General features: G+C 33.0%; 1 protein-coding gene across 2 annotated transcripts; it reads right to left on the bottom strand.

Annotated features, from left to right (window-relative positions):
* Positions 1 to 14,148: 14,148 nt before the first annotated feature.
* Positions 14,149 to 19,598, bottom strand: LOC107788283 (fructose-1,6-bisphosphatase, cytosolic). 2 transcript variants are annotated; one of them, XM_075233012.1, is made up of 12 exons: positions 19,309 to 19,598; positions 17,472 to 17,519; positions 17,285 to 17,359; positions 17,140 to 17,201; positions 16,993 to 17,059; positions 16,776 to 16,889; positions 16,536 to 16,622; positions 15,926 to 15,996; positions 15,776 to 15,841; positions 15,132 to 15,218; positions 14,969 to 15,044; positions 14,149 to 14,630 (listed from the first exon to the last, which is right to left on the bottom strand). In XM_075233012.1, exons 1-12 carry the CDS (start codon positions 19,465 to 19,467, stop codon positions 14,520 to 14,522), a joined length of 1,023 nt encoding a protein of 340 aa, XP_075089113.1. In that variant the 5' UTR covers positions 19,468 to 19,598; the 3' UTR covers positions 14,149 to 14,519. The 2 variants fall into 2 exon arrangements, with proteins under 2 accessions (XP_075089113.1, XP_075089112.1); XM_075233011.1 differs by having other exon boundaries at positions 17,285 to 17,355; positions 17,468 to 17,519; positions 19,309 to 19,593.
* Positions 19,599 to 19,924: the final 326 nt, after the last annotated feature.

Here is a 19,924-nt window from a genome sequence, read left to right as displayed (position 1 = left end):
CGGAACCAATTGAAAAGACCCGATCCATTTCACTGACTATCCATGAACTCGTTAGTCCACTCAATAAAATAGCCAAAACTCGGTAACTGTTAATTAGCTACACCATAGCCACGACATCTCGTACTAAACTCCATCTCCACTGGTTCTCACTGCCAAATGAAAGATTCTATGTTTAATACTCCACTGTAGTAATACTCTAATCAAGTTTAATCAAAGTTTTGTATTCTAACTTCATTTTGTTGAAAAGAAAAAATCTAACTTCGTGGATTCAACAACAGATCATTACTGTGTATATCGATTTTTGAGATTTTTGAAATATATCAGTTCTGCTTTAATTTTAGAGTTGGGATCGGTTGGCTGAAGTGATTTTATTCATCGGTTTGCTGCGGGAAAATCTACTTTGAGGGAAAATTTTTGGTCTCCATTGAAGGAGCTTCAAGCTTGAATTAAAAAGAAGAAGAAATCAGATCTAAGAACTTTTACTAGAATTTCAATTGGGTGTTATAAATTTTTGTTGGAAACATTTTTTAGAATTTGAATCTAATGTTTGAGGCATTTTTAGCTGATTCGAACTGGGTGTTAGGTTAAAATTTTCGGCGCCGACCTGGCAAGGAAGATGATCTGTCTTTCGGTTTGGTCTTCTCTAATCAATGAAGAAGAAGACTAATTAATGGGTCGGGTGGCTTTTTAAAAATGGATTCATATTTGCTTAGTTGGCAAATTATTATGGATCTCAGGTGCCATGTAGGATATCTGTTAGGGTTAGGGGTAATTTTAGTTACTATGTTAACGGTACGGACAATTTTAGGCGAAAAGTAAAAACAGGTATAAACGTGACTAATTATTCAAAGTAGAGGGACAATTTTGACCTTTTTCCCTTTTTTTAAAGATAAGGGAAAATTATTGATATCTTCTGAATACTACGCTTGAGTATAGGGTAAAATCGCAAGTTTGCAACCAATATATTTCTATGGGAAAAAGGTCAAATATATCCTTTTATTTTCAGATATGGTATATATTTAACCTCTATTATACGGTCAAATTTATCCTTATCATTATATTATCCGGCTAAATTTATCCCTACCATCAGCAAACTTTTTAAAATTACACTTGGTATATTAAGTAATCTGAAATCTTCTAATTGCCTTTTATTTAAATCAGTTATAGTTCTTCTTGCTCCATAATTTTCAGAAATTACTATTCATGTGAATACTAAAGGTACTAGAATATACAAATTATTTATGAATATTTTTAATTACCGCTCACTTCTCTTCTTGTGATAATGGTTTTGGAATTGGTTTAAATTTTTATTTATTCTTCAACAATATATACACCGTAGAATTTGATGGTCTATTCTTATTGTGTATTATACGCAGCTGATCATCATGTATGTACATGTGTATTCGAATACATTTTGTTATTATCTGGTTAGTATCGATTAACTTAAGAGTGCACAATGCGTAGACATTTGATTAAAGCAAAATTGAATTCGACAACGTAAGGTCTCTAAGAAACTTCATCTTCTATCACTAATACTTGCAAAGTCTATATACCTCTGGTGCACAACGAATTCATTAAAGTTGAGATGTTGTAAATACTTTTGGAATTTAGACAAGCTACCTAATTTAGATTCTTCAATTTACTATACTTTGTTTACTAACCTTTGTATTATTTTAATATTTTTGCTCTTATTTTTTCAATTAAAAAAGCATGTAAAAGCAAATTATTTCAAAAATAGTAGATCAAGAAGAAGAATAAGTGACTTAAATAAAATGATCTGAGAGATTCTGGGTCACATGACGGACTAAGGAGTAATTTTTAAAAGTTTGCTTATGGAAGGGATAAAATTGGCCGAATAATATAACAGTATGAATAAATTTAGCCGGATAGTATAACGGATGTTAAATATAGACAATATTCGAAAGTAAAAAGAGTATATTTGACCCTTTTCCCTATTTATATTTAAGTTATCTCTCTTCTTGTTTTATGATTTAGAATTTTTTATTTTTATTATGTATAATGAAGTATCATATTTTGTCAAATTTAATACAACAATAACAACAACAAAAACTTAGTATAATCTCGCAATTTTGTCAAATTTAATAGAGTAAATAAATCGTATTTTATTAAAAGTATGTAAACTTTATTATTTTACAAGCCTTTGTGTACGTGTATCGTCTGTCGGTTATTATCTATATCTATCTATATATACTATATTAAGATCATGAACCCCATCGTTCGCCTTTACCTTTACAAATAAATTTTCATTGGACAAAATCATTATTAAATTATTTTTCTAATTTGAAATCAACTAAATTTTTAATTTAAAGATCCTTCCTTATTTAAACTATATAGAAAATCCTAATACTTAGACTTAAGACTTTAAAATTAACTAAAAATTATATTCACGTAAAGAAAATATGTATCACTTTAGAGTCCAAGTCAACATGGAATGCTTTTAGTGATATCTTATAAGTGTTGTAATAACTTTTTACCCAAAAAAAAGTGTGGTTATTATTAGTACCAAATTCATGAGATTGCTCTGCATGATCAAGTAATTGTCAAATATATATATTTTAGTCTTGATTTTCCCTACAAATTATTTCAATCTATATTTTTTATGAATAACATTGAAATTCCAAAAGAAAATTACTCAAGAAGTTAGCTTTTAAAACCATCCAAACCTTGACAATATTCCAAGGCAAGAATCATTTACCAAATATTTTATTGATTTTATTTTGACGGTTAGTCATTTCGAAAATTTATTGGACGAGTAAATTGAAATAGGATGATAATGTACTCATCACACATAAATTAAGATTATGGACATGTAATTAAAATTAAAACAATAATAATTTTTTTTGTTTGTTAGTTTCAATCTTGTGTTATGGCAACCTTTTTATATCGGGGAAAAGGGTCAAAAATATTTCTCTACTATTCAAAAATATTCATTTATACCCTATGTTATATTATTGGTCAATCATAGCCCTCCACGTTATAAAATTTATTTAAAAATGCCCCTCCGCCATTAAGACCCTCGATCATGGCACAATTATCCCACGTGGCTAGACATATCACTGGCCTCCACTCACCGAACCTATACCAACTTACCCCCTCCCCCCCCCTCCCTTACTTCTTCAACCGCCACCTTGTTGAATTTGTGAATTGCAGAAACTGAAATAAGAAGAAGAGAAGAAGAAAAGAGCAATTAGGAAATTTTCATTGTTTTATTGAGCTGCTAACTACACTGTTACACGTATAAGTAGTTGCTCCACTAACTGATACAACTAATTGACAGTTGTACAACTAACTCTAAGTGGCTAACTATAATTAACTTAACTAACTATGGTTGAGCAATACTATCCTTTACACCCTCCTCAAGCTAGGAGGTATGAAGATGTTCTTCATTTCTAGCTCGGACACAAGGTAGTCATGCTGAGCCCGGCCAAGTCCTTTGGTAAGTAAATCTGCTTGTTGATCATTTGAAGCCAAATATAAAGTAGAGATGAGACCTTGTTGGATCTTTTCGCGGATAAAGTGACAATCAATGTCTATATGTGTTGGTGCGCTCATGGAACACATGGTTTGCAGCAATCTGAAGAGCAGATTTGCTATCGTAATAAACATGTACAGAGTAGTAGCGAGGAACACCCATCTCTTTGACTAAGCCAAGGAGCCACACCACTTCAGCAACAGTAGAGGTTAGGCTATGATACTCAGCCTCAGCAGAGCTTCGAGAAATAGTAGATTGCTTTTTGGATTTCCAAGAGATGATGGAATCACCAAATTTAACAATATAGCCTGTGACAGACTTCCTAGAATTGGGGCATGCAACCCAATCCCCATCACTGAGGGTTGACAAAGACTCAGAACAATGAGACTTAAGCAAAATACCCAACCTAGGACAGTGTTTAATGTACTGGGCTACACGTAAAGTAGCGTCAATGCGGGACACTTTAGGTTTGTGCATAAACTGGCTAAGGCATTGAGCAACAAACGAAATGTCAGGCCTAGTGACAGCAAGATAAAGAAGCCTGCCCAGAAGCCTTTGATAAGGTCCAGGATCATCAAGAGGTGGATCATCAATGAGACTATATGACCATCAAATTCACAGCTTGTCAACTTCAGATTAGGTTCCATAGGAGAAGCTATAGGTTTAGCACCAGACAAACCTAATTCTGCAATAAGCTCAAGTGAGTACTTCCTCTGATGCATCAAAATCCCTTCAGCACTCCGAGCAAACTCAATACCCAAGAAATACTTGAGCTCCCCAAGTCTTTGATTTTGAATTCTGTTGCAAATCATCCTTAGTAGCCTGGATCAAGGACATGTCATCACCAGTGACGAGCAAGTCATCGATATATACTACACTATGTGACCATGCAATCATTTGGTGAATAAAGAATAGTCCAGATGGATTTGGTGAAAGCCTGAGGCAATGAGAGCAGAGGTCAATTTAAGATTCCATTGACAGGAAGCTTGTTTAAGACCATAAAGTGATTTATGTAATCTGCAAAGCAATGATGTATCTCCATGCTTATTGAAACCCTGTGGCAGACTCGTATAGACCTCCTCAGTGAGATCACCTTGTAAGAAAGCTTTGTACACATCCATTTGATGAATTATCTAATGCCTAGAAGCAGCTAAGGAAAGGACACTTCGAACAGTCACCATTTTAACTAAAGGAGAGAATGTCTCCTTGTAATCCAGTCCTTCCTTCTGATTGAAACCCTTAGTTATAAGTCTTGTCTTGAACCTTTCCACTTCTCCAGAAGCCTTATACTTGATCTTATAGACCCATTTGCATCCTATAGGTTTCTTACCTAGTGGCTGTGGATCCAACTCCCGGGTATTGTTGTCTTCCAAAGCCTTGATTTCAGCCTGCATAGCCTCAACCCAATGTTTGTCTTTTGCTGCTTCATGAAAAGTGGTTGGTTCAACCCCATTGGAAAATTGAGAAAGATAATTGCGGTACTTAGTGGAGATATGATCATATTCAATAACATCAAACAAAGGATATATACAATTGTTGGACTGTCCTTGCTTGTCTGATCTCACATAATCACTAAGCCATATAAGTGGCTTAGATAATCGAGTGGAGTTCCTAACAATGTCCTATGGTGCAATGGGCACAGTAGATTCATTAACAGGTAAAACTTCTTTTGTAGTTGACATATATGTAGTGTCTGATAAAGAATTGATGGAGTCTATAAAAAAATAGACTTAGGAGAAGTAACATGACAATGCACAAAAGGAGTGGTCACCATAGGTGCAGGTACATCTGAAGGAACAAAACTAGGTAAGAAAGTATCTCCTGCCCTGGTTGGACTGGCAGTATTGAAGGACAGGCTTTCAGTAGCAATCTCAGGATTATGGAAAGGAAAGGCATCTTCATAAAATCACATCCCTGCTGACAAACTAAGTATTGTGCTCAATGTTCAGCAGTTTATATCCCTTTTTGATTTACATCAAACCCAAGTAGAACATACTTCACTGCTCGGGGTTGAAACTTATCACACTTAGGCAGAGTTGAAGCAAAGCAAAGGCAATCAATGACTCTCATGTGAGAAAGAGAGGGCTTCCTCTTATAAAGTAATTCAAATGGTGATTTGTTACCAAGAATAGTAGAAGGGATCCTATTGATTATGTAGACAACCGACTCAATACACTCCCCCAAAAATTTCGTAGGTAGATAGCCTTGAAATTTGATTGCTCAGGCTGTCTCCAAGACGTGTCGATATCTTCTTTCAACCACCCATTTTATTGTGGGGTGTAGGGATAAGAGCTTTGATGCAAAATTCCATACTGTTGAAACAAGACTCTACAAGTTGTGTTAAAGAATTCACTACTACTGTCAGATCGAAACATTTTTATTACTAAGCCAAATTGAGTTTGAATCATAGTAATGAAATTCTTGAGCAAAAAAATCACATAATATTTAAGCCTCATAAGAAATACCCAAGTCCATCTTGTATAGTCATCGATTAAGGTAAGAAAAAACTTCATTCCATTACGAGTAGCTGTCTTATAGTCTCCCCATACATCCATGTGGATCAATTGAAAATTACTTACACTTCTACTATGGCTAACTGGAAAAGGCACTCTAGTTTGCCTTACTAAAGGACAAATATCACACTTATGTAAAACTTCACATTTACTGAAAGTAGACATTCTTCTAATGACTTGCATAGGCACATGCCCCAGCCTTTTATGCCAAATGTTCCCACTGCCTTTCAGTAGATGTGAAGTTTTACATAAGTGTGAGATTTGCCCTTTAGCAAGGCAAACTGTGAATGCTTGATAAGTCCTTCATTTCTCTTGTTTAGTTGCAAAAAGCATTGTGTATAGACCATACTCTTCTCTACCAATCTCCCTCACCTTCCCAGATAAGAGATCCTAAAAGACAAAGAATGTAGGAAAGAAAGATGTAAAGTAGTTCAGGTCTTTTGTCACTTTTGACACAGACAAAAGATTGAACTTAAATGAAGGTACACAAAGAACATTCTTGATAGTGTCACCTCCTTTTAACTGACAATCCCCAACATGTGTGACCTTAGTCGAGTCTCTTGTAGGCATTTGTAATTGACCTCCATTATCTACTGACATCTCATTATCCAATAAGTTTTTATTCCCTATCATATGATTTGTAACACCAGTGTCCGCAATCCATTAAGGAATGTTAATATTGCAATAGAAAGAGTACCTGCCATTGCTGCTATATTTTGTGTAGTCATTTCCCCAAGGGAAGAGTTGTTCAACATTTGCAAAATTTGAGCATACTGCTCCTGAGTGAAAATTTGTGGCTGCCCTGTAGCTCTATGCTCAATATTCTGTGTGTTGCTGCCCGGTAGTTCTACTATATTCACTTTCCTCCTAGACTTAAAGTTTGTAGGATAACCAACTATCTTATAATAATTCTCCTTCAAATTTCCTGTTTTGTTACAGTAGTCACACTTTATGAGTATATAGCAACCATCTCTAGTGTGCCCCTTCATCTTACAGAAATCACACTCCAACTCATAATTCCTCTTCTGTTTGGGTCTAGCTTGAGTTGTGAACATAGCAGTAGGTTCATTGTGACTAGGCATTCCAAAACTGTTCCATATCATCATCCTACAACTTTCATCTTGAACTACCATTGTGTACGTTTGGTTAATGGTTGAGACTATTTGGCTTCTAGCTTGTTCAAAACTATCATTTAGCCCCATTAGAAATTGTAATAGGCGTTGGAAATGTAACTGTTCAACATAGTCTTTAGCAGGTGGTGGCGGCAAAATTGAGTCGTATTTAGCCATAGATCAGTCAATCTAGTAAAATAAACCGATACTAATGAAAATCCTTGAGTAGAAGTAAAACATTCTTTGTGAAAATAGTAAAGTCTAGATGCGTTCACCTTGTCAAAACATTCCTTAAGCCGTGTCCAAATTGTTTGTGCATTTTCAGAAAAGAGGTTAAAAAATGTTGACTTACGTTGCTCATCAACCACGAGGTAACAATCGCATTACAGCAGTCTCATTGATGTGCTAATGTTGGTCCAAAATCTGCTTTGAAAGTGGATCCATCAACTAAGCATAATTTGTTCTTCCCTAGCAATGCTACTTTCATTGCTCAATTCCAAATTGTGTAGTTGTCCACTCCAGTTAACAATAGACCCACCATCATTGGTCCTGGTCCATCAGACAAATGGAGATATAATGGATGATTATGATTGAGAATTACCGCTCCACCGCTGGTCACACCGGTTCCGACATTCGTGTTGCTCGATTGATCATCAATTGCCATGGAATTTGCACAAATAAAATCAATTAGGGTTCACAAAAAATTTACAGGAAACAGAGTCGATTCTCTCGATTTTCTCTTCGATTGCACGAAGATATCTCTAGAATCACTCGATTGATGGCTCTGATACCATGTTGAATCTGTGAATTGCAGAAACTGAAACAAAAAGAAGAAGAGAAGAAGAAAAGAGCGATTGAGAAATTTTCACTGTTTCATTGAGCTGCTAACTACACTGTTACACGTATAAGTAGTTGATTCATTAACTGATACAACTAATTGATAGCTGTACAACTAACTTTAAGTGACTAACTATGGTTGAGTAATACTATCCTTTACACACTTTCCTCACTGCCAACTTATTTATGTTAATCAGAATGAGGATAACTTTGTGAAAACTAGGAAATCTTTCAGTTGGGTTGACCACCTTCTATTCAACAACAAAATCATTTGATAAATCATGGTATGTGTTTGGTCTTGGCTACAATCTGAGTAAAAGTATGGATGAGATCCATAATGCTGTTGATTCATATAAAGCCTTGGTTGGACATAGCTATGGCCCAATACAAGGAGCTCTGGACCAAATACATCGACATGGAGTTTGTGCAAATTTGCAATTTTGGCATTTAGAGGACCATTCTGTTAATGCCTCAGCAGTGAAGGGGTTACAAAGAAGCAAAATCACGGTCGATGACTCATTCTTCATCTTAGCATGGAAGATTCTTTTCTTCCATTACTTATTTGATTATATTTTTCAGAGAGAAACTCAGTTTGTTGATTTATTCTATATTAAATTTTTGATAATCTATAGGGGTAATGGTATACAGTTTAGAATTGGGTGAATAATAGGCCCGCCCTTCTATGCACATCACGCGCTATACTCTTGTCACTAGATCAAAATTGTTATGTTCCTCATTGTTGTATCAATTTTTAAATATGCAACCATAATTTCAGCTTCTCTACACATATTCTTCTGCAAGGGGTTAGCAGTTACATTGGGTTGAGTGACTTGTAAACAAAATTTTAAACTACTAATGCACTTTCAAACATTTGAATTGCTAGTTCGATTCATTGAACTCTGTTTTTAAGGAATGTAGGGGAGTCCGGGAGGGGGTAAAGTGGGATAAGTTTGGTGAGGTGGCATGCTATGTGGCATCCACCTTAATGATATGTTAGGGCACGTGAGACAATTTTGCCATGGTAAAGGATCCTAACGGCAGAGGGGTACTTTTAAACCAATTTTATGTAATATAACAAAGGGTATAAATGAATATATTCAAATAGTAGAAAAGTATTTTTGACCCTTTACCGTTTTATCATTCAATCAAACACACCTTTTATGATATTTATGTATAAAAATATTGAAGTAATTGAAATACAAAGAGGCATGAGAAGACTTGTATGTGGTAACGTTTCTTTTTCTATTGAGCTAGCTCAATAAGATCAACATTCATTATTCTCAAGAAGTTAAACTTTTACTTTAATTTTTACTAGTATTAGTACCCACACGATGTGCGGATAATATTATGATCTTGCTAAATTCTATAAATGAAAAAGAACAAATTATATGAATAACTATTGACATAAACTTAAATATTATAACCTCATATATAGCTGGTGATACAAACAAATAAAAATACAATATGATTCAAAAATAAATATTCCTTCCCTTTCAATTTACATAAAATATTTTTCTTATTAGTTTGTTCCAAAAGAATGACACAGTTCTGTATTTGGAAATAATTTAACTTTAATTTTTTTTATTTTACCTATTTTACATATAATGAGAAGTTCTTACACCCATGCAAATATCACGGCCCCACAAAACTTAAATGATCATAAATTTCAAAAAAAATCTTTTTCGTTCTTAAATTTCGTGCTAAGTCAAATTATCTCATCTATATTGAAACTGAGTGAAGTCATTCTATATAGAGTAATAACAAATAAAAATACATTTAGTAATATCTTAATTTAAATTATAAAAATATATTATATTATTATCTCAACACAATAAATTCTTACATCAACATCAACTTCTACCAACCTAAAATTATACAGTGATAAATTAATATATATACATACATGATAATTTATTAACAACCAAAATATTCTAACTTTTGGGAGTTACCAACTTATAAAACAGTTGGATGATAATTTGCTCAATATTGCTAGTTACCTCAATTTTAACCACACAATTAAAGTCACATTATTTTTAATAATTTAAATGATACATTTGGGATATAGTTAAGATTAATATATTATAATTAAATAAATGTTAACCTACTTTAAATATTTTTCTTCTACGATGCACATGTACTAAAAGAAGATGAGTTCTTACATGCAATTTTTAATTAAATGAATCTTACCTTATGATTTTATGATTCATTTTATTTTGTGTAAATAACAATCCCAAATAGTGCAATTATATTCATCTATGTGTTTACCCTATCCAAATCTATTTCATTCTAATTGACACACACACACACATATAATATATATATATATATGTTGTTCGATCGATTGGCTTATACAATTTGAGAGAACATAAATATCAATATAATTTGAGAGAACATAAATATCAACAACGCGCTAAAAAGTCATTATCCATACCTGAGCCATTAAAGAAGAATCTATCCTCCCTTCTTATATATTTTAGCATAGCAATTGCTAGCACTAATAGAAAAAAAACAAAAAAAATGTATGCGTCTCTTCCAAACAATTGAGACATAAAATAAATTATAAAATATTGGATAAGTAATTTTACCGTAAGGCAACACAATTGACATTTGTTTAGCCAATGTCTGAGTCGATTCATAGTTAAACATTATCTCTAAGGTAGTTACGAAAGTTAAGTTTTGATCCAATAACTCGGTAATTATGATTATGGATTCGAACCTAGATTTTTTAGTCTTATTTCTAGTAACAAATACATTTTATTTTTTCTATTATTTTTGTTGTAAACTCAAATTTCAAAAAATTCTTTCTCATTATTTGGAACAATTCGCCTCAGTCGTTGAGCCTCCCGTTGAATTGGAACATTTATGTGTTGATTAGCTTTCCTAATTAATTAATCAATCAATTCAAATTTAACTTTCTTTCCATTCAGATTCAAAAAAATCTTATTTAATAACTTTCTATTTAAATATAAATAAATATCTTGTCTTTCGATTTAAATTAAATACTACAACAAATATTGTCATAATTTGCCAAGTGGCTTTATCTTAATTTGCCGCTTAGCTTAACCATAATGCACACTTGCTATATTGCCATGTGACTTTTTATTAGCTTATCGCGTTACTTAATGTCATTACTCATTGCTCTACTTTTAGTATAATACAATGAATATAGTTTTGTATTACCCTAAAATTTAGTTTAACTTTGTTCTTTTATTTCGTAGCTCCAATTATTTTGTTTAAATTTATCAATAATATTATTTTTCCTATTTAATTATATTATTAAATAAATTTAAAGTGTAGACCCCTTCACATTACTTCTATTCTCCTCTATATACATTATTTTCTATTATATAATATTTTAATTATTTTTTACATTTCGTGTTGTATCTATAATATAAACATTATCGTGTTATTTTTCTAATTCTTTTGAAAATATGCCAAAGTTTAAACGAAGAAGTTCTTTTATTATTTTCTATAAATCTACACTTTTAGTAATTATTATTTAGTTTTATGTGCAATAAGCAATTAATTTTTTTTCCTTTTATTTTCGTATAGAGTTTTGACTTTAATTTTTTTATAACTTAACTACATGACAATTTTAATTACATCTTTATATTGTTAATTTGCTGTTTGGCGTTATTTCATTGTAAATATTTTAAATTTTAGGTTTATAAATTATACTTTCAATTGCGTGATATTATCCATATAATATGTTTTTTCTCGTAATAATTCAAAACATTTTCTTATATCAAATTTAAATGTCTAATCCTTCTATATATCTATAATTATATTATTTATTTACAAAAAAAAATTCTCTATTTTTTGTTTCTTTGTCTATTATTACTGTGTTACCCGTTACTTAATATGGTTACATTATTACTTAACTTTTTATTTGCTTGTCATCTACTTTATATCCCTACCTGCTACTTCTATTATAATATACTATAATCAATATGGTTTTTCTTTCTCTTAAAATAGTTTTATTTTTATTTTTTAATCTTTCGCTATATAATATTTGAATTTATCAATAATATTTTTGAGTATTAATTATTTATTTATTTTATTTTATCATTTAAATTAATTCAAAGTATAAATTCTCTCACACTATCTTACCCCCCTCTTTCTAAATTATTTTCCCTAGTAAGTATGATATTTTATTTAATTTTTTCAGTTAGTGTTTTATTCAATAATAGACAAAAATAAAAGTGCATACGATCAAACTATATAGTACTTCACCAAAATATTACGGTATTTTTATTATTAAACTTCTAGTAATTATTATTTTTGTTGAAGCTTGTAGCCTTTACAAAAATTATTTTTATTGTATACTTGTTTAAAATTCAGAAAACTTAGTCTAAAATAGATATTTTGGATTATCCATTATGAAATAAATAAATTATTGAATATATCGACATTCTGAATTTTAGGTTAAAACCTTAAAATATATTCTTCAACTCATTAAAAAGTATTGAATTTTTAAAATAAAATAAAATTGCACATTAGATTACGGTAGGATATATTCTTCTCACTCGATATTAGAAAAGGAATCCAAATACTATTGATATCAAAATTCTTTACTTTCCAGATAAAAATTTCAGTTAGAAAATATTAGTACAATGATTGAACTTTATTTATATTTTTAAAAAATCTTATTTCAATTTAATTTCAATAAATGGAATTCCATATATGGTTCTTATGTGATATTTCCTTATTTCATGACAATCTCCTACAAACTCTTTAAGATTGCCAAGTGGCTTTATTGTAGCTTGCCACTTGGCTTAACCACAATGCAAACTTTCTTGCTTTAATATATATATATATATATATATATATATATTTTATAACTCAAATATATTTTTTAATAATATTTATGAATTTTTTAAAGTTGTGTATAGTTCACGCGCAAAACACGTACCCTAAGACTAGTAATATCTAAACATACAAAACTCATAATTGGAGTTTTTGGCTAAAATCATCCCTCAACTATGACTCAAAACTAGAGTACATCCTTCTGTAATAATAGTGAACAAAAAGCATCCCTTAGCTATCCAGAAAAAGGCAAGAATCATCCTTCCGTTAATTTCCATTAAGAAACTAACAGCTGCAACCAAAACATGTGTCAAGCACGTGACTTCAACCCCCAGCCCCCCACAAAATCTCACTATTTTATCCTTCCTGATTATCTCGTCTTCATCCTTCACCGAAGCTTAGGCTTCTAAAACTTATTTTTTTTCAATGTAATAAATATTAAAATATTCAACTTCTATATTAAACAAAAGACTTTCTAGAATTTTGTAAATTCAGTAATATCAGTATAAGTTAATGTGAAAGCTATTGTATATGATATTATCGAATGCTTAAAGAATCTATAATATCAATAATACCATTGTTGAGTGTGGATGATTGACCGCTTAAACTTCGAGCCAGCATTTATCTATTGTTTCTTATGCTTCAACCCACAAGATCTGGTGCTTTTAAGAATGCGAAAGATATTTAGTTTGAGAAATAGCAAAATACTACTCCGGGCGAAAAAAGCCAAAACTTTTTTAATGGCTATTGTTGCTTTTACCTTGTTTGTGAGGCGTGGGAAGATAAGTAATGGAGAATAACCCTAGCTTCAATTCTAGTTCAAGAAAATAACTTATCTTGTTGCTCTAGTTATTTTACGAAGTTAAACATAGAATCGTATAGCTTTTGAAGCCTAATATGGAAGAGCAGGGTACCTTCGGGAGGGATAGAATAAGGAGTATAGGGAGATTTTGGGGGAAGTCATGTGCTTGGCACAAGTTTTGGTTGTAGAAGGATGATTCTTGCCCTTTTTTATTAGTTAAGAGATGTTTTTTATTCAATATTATTACACAAGGATGTACCCTAGTTTTTAGCAATAGTTGAAGGATGATTTTAGCCAAAAACTCCTCATAATTGCATGTATATTCTAAAAGCATTATTTAACAATCTTCAAAATAAGTAACAACCTTATTCTTAATGAAATTAAGTACTTTTCATGACACAACGTCCACAAAAACTCAAGCTCGGCCATGTTAGTGTTAGAGCACAGTAGAAATTGTACTCTCCCTAGTCTCTTTCATCTTTTTTCAAATTTTTTTTGTTGTCTCGTTCTTTCTTGCAGTTTATAAATTCATTTATGATAGTGAGAAGAGAATTATGAACAAATCTCTAGAATGAATTCTGATCCTTGAAAAAGGGTATGAGCACTTAATTTCCCCTTAAAAGGAAATAATTAGGTAGAATCCAAACGGATGATACTACAAGAGAACGCTGGGTTTAAAAGGAAATGTAAGTGACCGATATATAAGCCAGAACTTCTCTATTCAACCCTTCATTGTTGATAAGTAGTAGTAGTTACTTTGAGAAAAAATTAGAACAAGAGACTAATATGCACGTATTATCGCATCACAGCAGCTATTGTGCAACATAAACGCTAGACAACGTAGTCATCATCCGCAATTCTCTAACTATAACAACCAGCAACTTGCTGTGATTTGAGAAATCATTATCTGCACCAGCAAGAGCACTAAAGTGATGATCAGAGGGTATGTACATCCATCAGTTCTGCTCTTCAGCAGCGTAAAGCTTTTTGATCTCCTCAACGTCATCATAACTACCAAGGAATATAGGAGCGCGTTCGTGTATCTTCGTTGGAACTAGGTCAAGTGCCTGTGTAATAACATTACTATAAGTTTCACATTCTAATTCGAAAACCAAAGCTCTTCTATAGTATTAGCATTACTCATTTATTAAGCTTTCCCTGTGTTCATAGAGATGAGAGTATGAATCCAGATGCAATCTCAGATATGTACTATTATTTTTTTTTCTTTGTACTATTGAGGTATAAACAGACGTCAAGATCTAAAGCTATAATGAACTGGAACAAGCATATCAATCAGGTCAACGACATTTTCAGTTTCTTCAGCAAGGAATAATTAGGCGAAACTGGTCTAAACTTGATGTTTCTATTATACGTTATACTGTGACCAAAGACTCAGAAATATTACCCGCTGCTTCCCGGTAAATGATTGGCCTCCTGCTTGTTCCATCAGAAATGACATGGGAAATACTTCATAGAGAACCCTGTTTCGTAAAATTCATTTGAAAAACTTTCAGAGAGTTATTGTTAAGGAAATACTTCAGGTACTCAGAAGATATGCATATCTTTACCTCAGCTTCCCGTTGGGGCTCTTCTTATCTGCTGGGTACAAGAAGATACCTCCATAGAGTAATGTACGATGAACATCAGCAACCATGCTGCGAGTTAGAGTCCAGATGTGTACAAGTTGATTAACAATATGTTCATTCTCATTTTTTTGTCCAAGGAAACTAGAGTTCATCTAAACAGCATTAACAAATCCAAAGACACAGGTAAATCAAAGGAAACAACTTTTTATGCATTTTCATCATGGCTACCAAGCATAACTCTTAGCATTAAAAGCAAATTGAAATTGGAACCAACATCAAACCCAATATCACATTACAGAATCCACTAGAGACTTTGCAAATAACGGTCAAAATAGAAGGATCCATTTAATAAGAAATCCAACAAAAATACTCCATTTAACCCTGTCTGCAGATGTAATGCGAACCTTTAACATTTGAATATTTCAACCACAGTTGACTTGTAAGAATTCTAGAATTATCAAGTATTGATTCCAATATTTATAGTTATCACTGCCTAGCATGTCAAGAAACAGAAAATGAATTCATGATTATATGGATTTTAGATTGTAGGTAGGTGAATGGGTTCATACAAGACATTGCAACAAGATAACCTCAGCAACCTGAGCATATAGAGAAATTTCAATTACCTTCCAATATATCTCAATGATTTTGGTGAAGAACCATCAGTGGGGTACTTGCAATTCTGCACATATCTGGGATTAAAAGAAAAGTTGGGCATCGTGAACAACAGAACAAGAGAAACAAGCTTAGCAGCCATTGCAGTCTATTAAACGTACTTGGATGTTGGACCATCCCAGTTCTTGGCATTCCCTTCGTTTACTGAATAGATCTTCCCTTTCTTAGGAATCTGCAAGTAAAAGCAAAATTAAAACCATGTTAACCGGAAATATTCCAAAGAAATTACAGAAAAAATTAAATAGGAAAAGCATAGTTGGAATTTGAAGAGGTAAAATTTACAAAATCTGAACAAGCTTGAGAATCTTTGATGAAAAACAAAGAGGCCGAAGAACTAGATATTTTAACTTAAATTTGAGATAAACTCAAGGTCAAAAAGGACATAGGCCGTCAAAAATGCTAAACCAATCTAATATTAGACCGTTCGTATTACTAACAGACTGCACTGAGAGCTCATTATGTGTGGTTCAAAAACCATTCAAATATTCAGCAACCGGAGAGAAGACGATAGACTATTTAAAACACACCTAAACTTAATAAAGACTTAAGGTATCTTGATAGGATTTTGTAAACTTGTCTATAAATTGATTAGGACTTTTGTCCATACAAATTATGTCCTTTCTCTTGGGTAATGAAGACATGATCAAGATTAAGAGTCAACGACAAGTTTTATGTTCAACATAGATCTAAGGGGCAAAGTAACAATGGTACCTTGATGTCAGGATGAGTTAGAATGAACTCGCCAAGAGAGGGATCAAGGGTAAAACCATTAACTCCAGATCCAGTGCTCAAAACTAGCTGCAAATAACCGAACTCGGAAAATCTTATTACTTGTATTTCCAACTCATCATTGTCTTAAAAGAAATTACGATCACAACATAAGAGTATTAAATTTGTTTGTCGGTCTATGTAAGATTTCAAATTATATTAAAGTAAATGTGAGCACCATACCGTACAAGAACTTCCATACATGCAGTATCCAGCAGCTAACATGTTCTTTCCAGGTTGTAAGACATCATCTAGTGTTGGTTCATGACCATCTTTGATCATGTAAATCCCGAAGATCTAGATAAATGAGACGTATTATTTATTGCGATGATGCGAAAAAGGATGTACTGGTGGAAAGCCAGTAAGAACAATTCAGATATTGCTCAAACCAGAATCATACCGTTCCAATAGAAACACCACAATCGATGTTCGAGGATCCATCAAGAGGATCAAAGACTACACAGTATCTGTTTTTAAAATAGCATTGACGGGTTAGATCCCAAAACATAATAACAAATCTCAAACTACAGAGAACAATAGCACTCACTTTCCACGCTTAGCTCGCTCCACAAATGTAGCCTCTTCGTCTTCTTCGGAGACAAGAATGCACTACATAATTTCACATCTTTTAGATTAACATCACTACATATTTTTCTAGAGTGCATTAATAAAATGAGTGTCTCGATTCTTACTGTTCTGCCACTGCTAACCAGAGCCTTGATAAATACTTCATTTGAGAGTACATCCAGTTTCTTTTGATCTTCTCCCTACAGTTGGAAATCAAAACCAGAGTAATCTAAAGTTGAAAAGGATTCTGATAAGAAGCGAATAGTTGATCAATGCTTTAATACAATAAGGGCAGCATCTGCATGAACTTGCCTGCACATTAGTTTCGCCAGCAAGCCCTAGGAGTTTTGCCAGACCTGCCTGAAAAGATGTATCCACGTGCAAAATATATCAATACAGGAATTTGGGGGGGGGGGGGTACATGGATAGTACACAAAAACAGATTTATTCTACTGAAGTTTCCTCTGCCTTCTAAGTATATCTTTGTCAGGGCCGGACCTACATAGAGTGTCGAGGGGTCACAAGACCCGTTAGCCTCGGCAAAAACCATGTATATATATGACTGTGTGTATACGGAGGACCCCTTATATATTTTCCTTGGCCCCCTTGAACATTAAAGTTGAATGGCGAGGCTGGTTTCTGGATGGCGCTAGTTCCTTTCCTTACATGTATACCTGGGTTCAAAACCCACTTTACAACTTGACTGTTTGTTTTCTAAATTGTTTTTTTGGTAACGTTTTCTTATAAAAAAAATCATGGATACTTACCGCTCCTTATTTACTAGTCAATTGATTTATCATTTTTCTATAATCTTTTTCTGAATTAGTTTATTTTTATTACGTAATTGTCAATTTAGTTTATTCCTTTTCCAGTCCTTCCCTCACCCCCCCCACCCAACCCCCCCCCCCCCCTTTTTTTAAAACTTTCTACTACTCCCTTACTAGTTTTTTCTTTTATCTTTTAAAAATTAGTTTATTATTAGTACATAATAGTCAATTTATTTTATTTTTTCCAAATTCCTCACACACTCTTTGCTTAGAACTTTCTCTTTTTGAAAGATTTATCTGGGTTGTGATTTTTTATACGTTAGCAAGATATATATTTTCTCAATTCTAATTAGTGATACCTAAACATTTAACTCATATTTTATTAGCTACAATCACACCAGGACATTCTATATAAATATTTACATATTAAAATTTAAAAACCCTTTGCATATGAAAATGCATAGAGTCAAGTATGAGCCCATGTACTTTTATTATATTAGTACCAAATTAATGATATTCGATAATATTAAATTTGTATTTTGTTGATATGTTATCGTAATCATTTACGTTTTCAAAGAGTTGCCTTTTTTCACTAGTAATTTGCATATATAAAGTTATGGTGTCCCGTTGCGCTCAAATCCTGGATCCGCCTCTGATCTTTGTAATAATGAAAAATTTGTTAGTAGAAGACTAGCAGCTACTGAGGTCTATCCATCAGTACCTACAGTCAATTATCATTTCTTGCAACTAATCTGTTTCCTCAACTCAATTGGGTGCTAAAAGACAAATAAATTAACCAGAGCAAAGCTTAGGCTTTTCGGAGTGAACTTGATGCATGTTTCCAAATGGTGGTACCAGCAATTCCACAGTTCAAACAGAAAAGCTTAGACTTCCTCTTATTTGTATTGATGCTCCCATTGGAGTCAACCTGATGGATTATAATTCAGCTGTACTGGTATGATGTACAAAAATTTGGTCCTATGAAAGAAGATCAAAATATTCATTTCTAAAGAGTAATTACAACACGTATAGACCAAGTATATATAGCTATCCTACTTCACAGCAAACTAACGATTCATACACAACATTCTATAAAATTACTCAAATATATCATGATAAGAATTCCGAAAATGGATTGAGACACATGCAAAAGCGCCACCCTTTTCAACCACACACACATGAAACAAATGTCTATATACACGAGGAAAGATAAGAAAAGATCCTAAAACAAAGACGCCACCTTTCTCGACGTCCATGCCAAATTAAAACCCCACATACAGAGTCGCAGAGAGAGAAATCAGCCACCCCCAAAAATGAAAAGAATACACATAAAACAAATGTATTCATACACTATATATAAAGAAGAGGGGAAAAAAGGGGACCTTGTTAACAGCAGTGCAGACGAACTTGCAGCCAAGAACAATGTGACTGAGCAAGATAGAGAAGTCACCACGGGATTCAGGATGCTTACTCTGCTCATTCAACACAAACCTCGTTATGGTCATCAAATCAGTCCTATGTGCATCCGCCGAGTGATCCATCGCTAGCTCTTCTTGATTTTCCGGCAAACTCTCCGGCAACCAGATATTAAATATTCTAAGACTATTACGTCACTATGTTATAAGAAATTAGGCACGCTGCTCAATGCTGATATATAGTACTAACTGAAGGTGAAGTAAAAAGGAGAAAGAGATGGGGCTATCTGATGTCAGAGGAAGTTTAGGATGACACGTGGAAAGAGGAGAGCGATGCATGGGATTAGTGGTTGGCACTAAGATAATGCGATTCTTGTCCGCATTCTTATTCTTTGTTCTCTTCGATACTGTTTCTTTCTTCTTCCTTTGTTTCTATCTCCCACTGGTTCGCTCTTCATTTTCTACGTCACATATTTCGTGGACTTCAAGGACTTATCTTTTAAATTTTACTTGATCAACCCCCCCCCCCCCACCCCAAAAAAAAAAAAAACTTTAGATATTTATTATTCTATTTTTATTATCG

Source organism: Nicotiana tabacum, chromosome 16 (assembly GCF_000715075.1).
Source record: "Nicotiana tabacum cultivar K326 chromosome 16, ASM71507v2, whole genome shotgun sequence".
NCBI classification, from domain to species: Eukaryota; Viridiplantae; Streptophyta; class Magnoliopsida; order Solanales; family Solanaceae; genus Nicotiana; species Nicotiana tabacum.
The sequence above is the reverse complement of the archived record's forward strand: the minus strand, read 5'-3'. Positions and strand labels throughout refer to the sequence as shown.

Bases quoted from the DNA above. Each gene is read 5' to 3' on its own strand.
- LOC107788283 (XM_075233012.1), bottom strand. From the start codon at position 19,467: ATGGATCACTCGGCGGATGCACATAGGACTGATTTGATGACCATAACG. The intron at 16,890-16,992 runs GTATGATTCTGG...TCATTTATCTAG, and splicing joins GTGGTGTTTCTATTGGAACG to ATCTTCGGGATTTACATGAT. The intron at 15,997-16,535 runs GTACCATTGTTA...TTTTACTTGCAG, and splicing joins TAACTCATCCTGACATCAAG to ATTCCTAAGAAAGGGAAGAT.